At 35.5% G+C, this 8,573-nt stretch overlaps 1 protein-coding gene across 1 annotated transcript; it reads left to right on the top strand.

Annotated features, from left to right (window-relative positions):
• Positions 1–617: 617 nt before the first annotated feature.
• Positions 618–4,174, top strand: LOC139132878 (uncharacterized). Its single transcript, XM_070699233.1, has 4 exons — positions 618–832; positions 1,095–1,127; positions 1,469–1,571; positions 2,157–4,174. The coding sequence occupies exons 1-4, from the start codon at positions 736–738 to the stop codon at positions 2,827–2,829; spliced, it is 906 nt and encodes a 301-aa protein (XP_070555334.1). The 5' UTR covers positions 618–735; the 3' UTR covers positions 2,830–4,174.
• The last annotated feature ends 4,399 nt before the right edge of the window (positions 4,175–8,573 follow it).

The following is an 8,573-nucleotide window of genomic DNA, read 5'->3' as shown; positions in this document are numbered from 1 at the left end:
TTGAAGAGACTAAATGGAGACGTGTGAGGCAGTGCTGAAGGATGGGATGTTCAGATAGCTATCTGTAAACACGAAGGTAAGTTCAACGACACCGTATGTATGTATGTATGTATGTATGTATGTATGTATGTATGTATGTATGTATGTATGTATGTATGTATGTATGTGTATGTGTGTGTGTGTGTATGTATGTATGTATGTATGTATGTATGTACGTACGTACGTATGTACGTACGTGGGTACTTATGTACTTATGTATGTGTGTATGTATATACTATGTACGGATCTATGTAAATTCATTGAAATCTATGTGGTTGGCACAATATTATTTCATGGGATTGAGATACACCATAACTTAATGTGTGCACTTTTACTGTACTTTCAGATATAGATTAGCAACTTTCAATTTTCTAGAGACGTGTACAATGTATAGTAGAGCTCAATAATATAGATTACATCACTACTTCCGTAAGACACCACTGCATGTCATACTCTTATATCTTACAGCACTCTACAAGATACCTTCGATTTGTCTCTAGTTTCTACGTCGGAAAAATATCGCTAAATGTATACCCGAACCTCTGTGGTTAAAGCCAAATGATTTGATTTGTTAACCTTGTAGGCTATGTGACAGTGGACAAAAATTACCCATGGACAGTGACAGGTAACGTTAGCAGTGAGTTGCAGTCTTCCCTGGCTGTTTGTGATATACAATGTAACGCTGATGCTGAGTTGATGCAACACTGTAACATATCTTGGAAAGAAAACGGAACAGACTGCAAATGTGAACGGGGACGTCCCATGGGAGTAACTTGTATCAGTGAGTTAAATGGTAATGAAACGTTTTACATGGGAAAACTATGCATTAATTAATTAATTTATTTATTTATTTATTTATTTATTTTGTTTATTTATTTATTTCTTCGTTTGTTTGTTGTTTAGTTGGTTTCAAAAGAATGTCTTGAAATTGAATTTTAGCAGGAAGCCCATATCGTAAAACATCAGCATTAAAAAATTCACATTAAGTACCGTACATTGGTCATTTTGTCAATTGACCCAAATTACAGAACCTGTGTCAAATGTTTATCTTTCAGAGTCAAAAGGAACTTCCTTAAAAAAGGGACCAGGTAAGACTAGGTTTTAATAGCTGAGCGCAAGTTTTCCTTTCCTTTTATCATATCTCTCTCTTTCTCTCTCTCTCATTCAAATACAGACAGCTCAACCATCCGTACAATGTATATTCCTTTTTTAAATCAAAGGTCACATACTCCCTGGCATGGCGTTTCGCTGTATTATGTTAGAAGTCACGAGCAATGTAACTTGACGAATTTCTAGCTTAAGGAAGGCGTACCTGGAGCTAGACTTGACTAATTTCTGATTAAATGCAAATTGCAGACTTTTACTTCACATAATTAATCTTAATATCCGTATCGATGATATCACATACAATTGCGTTCTCTATTTCCAGACATGTACCTATACATAGGGATGGGTGTTGGCATTGCTGTCCTTACTATCTTCTCATTTTTGGTACTCATTCTGGGTACTCGCCAAAGAAAATCTCCTGTCAGGTAAGTGAGTGACTTTTTTAATATCAAATTTGAGTTTCATACGGCTAAATTGAACAAATAAAACAACACGTCTCCTTTAACCTCCCTCGATCCTATTGTAAACACGCCGCCCACCTTGAACATGTTGGTCGTACATTTTGTTTTCCTAGGGCCATAGAGGGTAATCTATCGAAAAGATTTCGGCCGGCCTTCCACATTCCCAGACTACATGTTACTTACATTTGACGTATTTACCTTGTGTGTACGCTGGGGCCGTATAGAGGTTAAATGGTCAAGGTTATATCCAGTTTGAAATAATCTGAATGAGATAATAATAGAGTAGTCGTATTATATTTAACCGTATGCTTTAGCCATGGTCCGGCACCGTTGTTCAGCTAAATTTTGTTCTTTAACATTTTATTAGCTATCTTGTGTATTGCATCATTGATCTAACTGACTTCCCATTTCGAAATAGTCAGACTGTATGCTGGAAAACCCTAGAGGATAATGACCCCGACACGCGCATGTATGAAAGATCGAAACTTAAGCTGGTACTCTTCTAGTGATGAAATGCTTTTGTATTCTTCCTTACGTTTTGCTACGCAGGGAAAATGAGCGAACTGTGAACCCAAGCAATCTTGCAGCACTTCATGTTCAAGGTTCTCCAATCTCTAGCAATGCTTACGTGTGGACAGAACAGAGAACTTTTGATATTCCAGACTTCGCCACTGAAGAAGATCCGGGGGATCCAAACACTAACACTGATCACGAACTTGAAACTTTTACATCTGAAGATGTACAGAATGTTTCAGCTGATCTTTCCGGTGGCGAAGACTGGCGAGTCGACTCTGTGCAAGATGGAACATCCACGCAGGATTATTTTTCATCAGCGTACGATATGCTTGGGCCACCTAACACGGACAAGGGACAGCAGTCTGCTCCGACTGACGCGACCATCAACAATGATCAACATTTCGGTAGATCTGGGGACCAGTACGATCTGTATGAAACAGTTGACATGCGCAAAGAAAGCACTATTAACACCAGTATTGCATCGGCGGACGATTCTAAAGTGGCAAATACTGAAAATATTGATGATTTATATACAACAGTTGATAAGTCCAAGAAAGCAGCCGGGCGATCATTATCTGTAGCGAGTGATGACGTCAATGAAAGTACCGAATCGGAAAACGCAACGACAAAAACGGAAAACGTCAATGAGGACATTGGTGACTTGTACGCAACGGTGGACAAATCAAAGAAAAATTACAAGAAGTAATACTTCCAGACAGTATTACTCGCGATACCAATTATTATATCATACCTGTATATTTATTGCGCAAATACTGCGATCTGATTGGTTAAGACTTGGAAAGACTGTGGTATATTCTCGATATAGCACGGCTGGCACACGCGCGAGCTCTAGGCAAGAGCAAAAATCCTTCTAACATCAGGAATAAAAATGATACATCATGGTGACATCGCAATGTCAAAGTTTAGGGGTCATGGCCTCTCTGTCTTCGAATGTATGTAGGTGAACTGTACTCAGCAGAAATTTACAACAGATTTTTGCTTTATCATTGTCTTATAATTCAGGGATGCATCACATCAAAAAGAGTGCAAGCTGGGGAAAAACGAACCGAGGAGGACAAGTTTCCATATTTTCTTGAATATTGTGTTCACTTTTTGTTTGTTGTGATGCATCTTTTATTCTGCTCATTGAAATGTAAATATTCACTGACACGTCAATATATTACCTTAACCGTTACTGTGGATTGGAAACATTATTTTCAACCGATTTTTTCTGTCGTCGGTTAGACAGTTTGTCACAGAATGACACTGAGCTTGATGGCTACCTTTGACGAAAACCAAGCTACAGGTCAGTCGGCGCATAAAAATAACATAACTTGTTCACTTTTGGCCAGTCGGCACATGAAAGTTCGATAATTTTGCCATACTTTTCACACGAAACATAATAACTATAATAATATAAAATATCTATAGTTTGCCCTTCGCAGAGACAAAATCTATGAGCTATCAGTACATCGCATCATATTTAAATTCAGACACTCGATCATCTACATTCGAACGTTATCGAAATATTATGCATATCATATCTATCAATCGATGTTGAGAAAGACATATATGGTTGCATGGGCCTTACTGCATGTTAGTGAGAAAGGGAGAAAAACATGTTATTATTTGCAACTTCTACCACGAAACAAAGCAAACAAAATGTCGTTTCGTGGGATTGTAAATATGAACACGAACAGTTTCACTAACAAAAACACCCGTCTAAGATATACCAAGCATGAAAAACAGGTTTATTGGTTAAATAATTCAAAATATCACTAAAGTAATCAGTCCTTCATAACGTTGCATATATGAACAATAATAACTGGAACAAAGTTAATCATTTTCAAACAGACAAGTCTCACCATACAGCGTGACAGATAAACTATATTCCAAGCAGAAACGTACTATCTACTCGAAGGAATTTAAAGCAATACCTATTGCTCACTGTTTTTCCAATGAAATGAATTTTGAATACTCAAATACTTGAAACAATCTTTATTAAGATAATTGTCAATGTCTTTCTCTCTTTCTACCTAACAACTCATCTTACGATTGATCTCATGTGTGTGTACGTATATATATATATATATATATATATATATATATATATATATATATATATATATATTATATATATATATATATATATATATATAATTTTATCGTTTTATTATATCTAATGTAAACGAATCAACTAACTGAGCTGCTTGATGGTCAATAATATATTATTTCAAAGTATTGTAGAGCTCGGTTAATAAACTGCTATTCTTTTGTGAAGTTGTCAAGTTTTTATAGTTTATAATTCGGTTAAAATTGATGTTGATCAAACAAATAGGCCTATATTTAGTGCGACAGAAACGGTCAGCAATGCAGAACGTCCCTCTTGATGTCGACAGGGTTAAATATTGATTTCTGTCGAAGGTTGATTCAGATATTCTTACATTCAATCTTTACACTGCGTGAAAATTGCTACGTGTGGCAGTTGCATAGGGTTATAACGTGTCAGATGTTCAACTTTTTAGAAAGAAATCAAATTGACGATTGCATCGTCTTAAACAAAGCTTTTTGTATTATATTAAAGATATGGCATTGATAAAATAGCGGTACAGTAAGTGTACCTAGTTGTTTTGACAGTAACATTTCATTGTCATTTCATGCATGGTCAGTAAAAAATCCGACAAGCGAAAGTTATGTAGGAAAGCGGCCCTCAACATTATGCAGCGATTGCCAGGGTGTACCAGAATAAAACATTTGCAGCCATCAACAGTACTATCGTACTGTTTTTTCAGATTCAATAGTCTCTTTTCATTAGTCAATTTTTAAACGCTGTTGTGGATGAAACGATGGTATTCTGTACATCTAAATACATAATAGTCTGTCAAACCAAATTATCTGAGACTGCTTTCACAAATTACAAGCGCAAAAGTGTTCGTAGTCATGACTCATGGTGCGTTTATGTAAATAAAATACATGCGCCAGTTGTAGCTGACCAGCCAAATTCGAGATATTGTAACCTGACATGAGTCATAATGGATGGAAAGTGAATGCATGCCTTCCCATTTGCCCTCCTGTTACAATTTTCCTCTCTCTCATCAACCCCCTTCTTCCTGGTCCCCGATATAAACTTAATGCTGCATTTTCCTCTTCCCTGCTCTCGGCACCGCTCTCTTCCCAACCATATGATTTCGCCAAACTATCGTTAAAATGTCGACGTCCCATAAAGTACCTGTTGAATAGCGTCTGCTGGTCTTCCTCCTGGCCTCTGTCTTCCTGCTGCTCCTGTCAGTTTACGGGAAAGCAAAAGAGATGGCAAGATTCCGAATGAAAAGAAAATCATGTATTTCTACTCTCACCTCAAAGCAGTTGAAAATAATAATCTCGCTTTCGACCCAGATCACAAGTCCCTTACCATCATTACCGTTTCTACGCTATAATATCATACTTTAACACTGACTGACTCAGTTTTCAAAACGAAACTATATGTTTATTGTACCAACATTATGAAACACATCCTACTTATATCGAAAGAGGAAATAAAGAATGTCACATATGATCAACTCCTATTTTATTGAAATACGATAATTTTCAGGAAGTAACATAATTGTTAATTTTATCATCGTATTTTCAGTATAATCGAAACTGAACTATATTCAATAGTTGGAATGCGATGTCAATTTTAAACAGATAATGTGCTTGGGTGTACCCAGTGACATGAAATATAGCATTAAGCAATTTTCTTCGACATAAATCAAAATCAAAATCAAAGTCGAAATGAAAATAAATTTCATTTTCAAGAATGAAAATGAAAAATCAAAATGTAATGGAAATTGAAAGTCAACAAATCAAAGTCAAAATCAAACTCGAAATGACAATTAATTTTATTTTCAAGAATGAAAATGATTCTTACAGTAAAAGAAAAATCGAAATGTAAAAGAAATCTAAAGTCAATTTTTATTCGAGAGATAAAGAGGTAAAAACAAAATTGAAATTGAACTTGCAATGAAAATGAATTTCATTTGCAAAATGAAAACAATTCTAACTTTAAAAAGAAAATCAAAACGTAAATGAAATCTGAAGTCAAGATTCATTCGAGAGATCAAAATCAAAATCAAAATTAAACTCGAAATGAAAATTAATTTCACTTTCAAATGAGAATAAAAAATCAAAATGTAAAGGAAATCTAAAGTGAATTATCATTCGAGACATAAAATCAAAAGCAAAATCATACTCTAGATAAAAATCAATTATTTTCAAAATGAAAATCAAAAATCAATATGTGAAGGAAATCTAAAGTCCATTTTGATCCGAGAGATAAAATCAAAATCAAAACCAAACAAAAATTTCATTTTCAAGAATAAAAACATGAAAAATCAAAATGTAAAATTTAAAGTGAAATTCCATTCGAGAAATAAAATCAAAAGCAAACTCAAACTCGAAATGAAAATTAATTTCATCATGATATTTAAGAATGAAAATGAAAAATCAAAACGTAAAGGAAATCTAATGTCAATTTATAATTCAAGAGAAAAATCAAAAACAAAATTAAAACTAGAAATGAAAACTTTAAAACGAAAATCAAAATGTAAAGTGAATAGAAAGTCAATTTCCATTCGAGTGAACAAATCAAAATCAAACTCGAAATCAAAATGAAAATGAAAATGCAAAGGAAATCCAAAGTCAAAATCAAAGTTGAAATAAAAGTATGAAAAGTGATTTCATGAGCCTCCTCGGTTGACTACTTCTTGATGTGCTTCAATAATGTACCGTCATTGTTCGAAGGTAGGTACTGATTTGAGATATGCTGGTTCAATAATGGGTTACGAGTTAATTGCATGTAACATGACATACAATGCTGAGAAAGGTAAAGCTACATCATTTTCAAATTGAACTGCATCAGCCATCCTTCCACACATAAGGGTTTTTGTTCAATAATTGCAAGTCTTTTCGCAGTGCCGCTGACTTCCTGCCAAGTATATTGAACATCAAACAAAACAAAGTTTATTTGGAAATAGAGCAGATGCCAGAAGGTAAATTGGCTAAGCGTATTTCCAGTTCGCCTATAGAAGCAAGACGACACAACTTTTCGCTTTGCTTGACCACACCGCACGCAAAATGGCGTGTGATCAAAGGGTATTAGGCCTAAGACCTTTATACCCTTTTTCACCTGTAACGACTGTGGAATGAATTTGGAATCGTTACATTGCCGTGTTAGTTTCCGCGATTCTGTTTTATTTCCATATTTAAGATAAATCATTCACTCATGTATAGATTTCAAAAATTAACAATGATTGGTCGCAAGTGTTGCCGCGGGCATCGTTGACTTTAATATTGAATCCCGTATCTGTCATCGCGGCTTTAGTTGATTTCTTGGCCTCTCAACTCGTCTGGAGGTAAACTTTCTCCCCGTATTAAGTATATGCGATATCTGGCAATATTCTGTGTAGCCTCTCCTTTCAAATTCGAATAGTTCACTTAAATCTCAGGTCACCATGAAAGGGAGTGTAGGGGAACGAGCACAATTAACGGCAGGGGGGCTAGAAGAGAAAATAAGTGTGGTGCATATATTTTTACAGGCCCCTAACACCAGCAAAAATTTTAGTGCTCCCCCCCCCCCATCACCGGCAACAAAAATTTTGTGCCCCCCCAAAAGAATGATTGCATAGGTAATAAGTTGTACACATATATATAATCCTTATAACTTTTAATATATGCTTTAGTGAAAACAACATTCTTGCATTCTTGAAATAAATAATAAACAAATAAATATATAAATAATAAACAAACAAAATAACATATGTTCAAGCTTTACTACTTGTAACACCTACAGCTACTTTTCAGTATTGTGTTGTGCTATTTTAATCTAAAAGAATGATGAAATTACCAAATACCTTATAAACAATCTACAAGTTCATTCAGTGCTGTTATAGTTGTTATAGTTGAAGCATTGATTTAGACATGAATTATTTTAATGATGACAGTGTTCACTGCACATCTCCAAGTTAGTCTAACAAGCTCAAGTCAATTTTCAATAATAATATTGCTCATTTTACACATAACAACTGCATTGTGAGGTTTAAGACTTGGTATTTCATCATGCTACAAGAAGTTTAACAAGGAACTCCAGCTTCAACAAGGAACAAAAATGCTGAAAAATATTCTCCGTCTGTCATGGTGTAAAAAATTTTGGTGGCCCACCCCTTACCTTCCCTGGAATTTTCATGGCCCACCCCAAGAACACTCATTTTTTTTCGTGCCCCCGCCCCCATTTTCTATTCCGGTCCCCCCTGCCATTAATTGGGCTCGTCCCTAGAAGAGGGCGACGACTTGTCGTGACCTCAATGCAGGCAGTGCTTTCAGTTAACGACGCCTAATTTACATACGGTGACGCAAATGACCTCTGACGCACTGGTGTACAAACCCTTTGTGTAAGACCCGACGCCTACCAGA

This window comes from Ptychodera flava, chromosome 5 (assembly GCF_041260155.1).
Source record: "Ptychodera flava strain L36383 chromosome 5, AS_Pfla_20210202, whole genome shotgun sequence".
Classification (NCBI taxonomy): domain Eukaryota; kingdom Metazoa; phylum Hemichordata; class Enteropneusta; family Ptychoderidae; genus Ptychodera; species Ptychodera flava.
This window is presented reverse-complemented; position numbering and strand designations above follow the sequence as displayed.

Bases quoted from the DNA above. Each gene is read 5' to 3' on its own strand.
- LOC139132878 (XM_070699233.1), top strand. From the start codon at position 736: ATGCAACACTGTAACATATCTTGGAAAGAAAACGGAACAGACTGCAAA. The intron at 1,128-1,468 runs GTAAGACTAGGT...CTCTATTTCCAG, and splicing joins TTCCTTAAAAAAGGGACCAG to ACATGTACCTATACATAGGG. The intron at 1,572-2,156 runs GTAAGTGAGTGA...TTTGCTACGCAG, and splicing joins CAAAGAAAATCTCCTGTCAG to GGAAAATGAGCGAACTGTGA.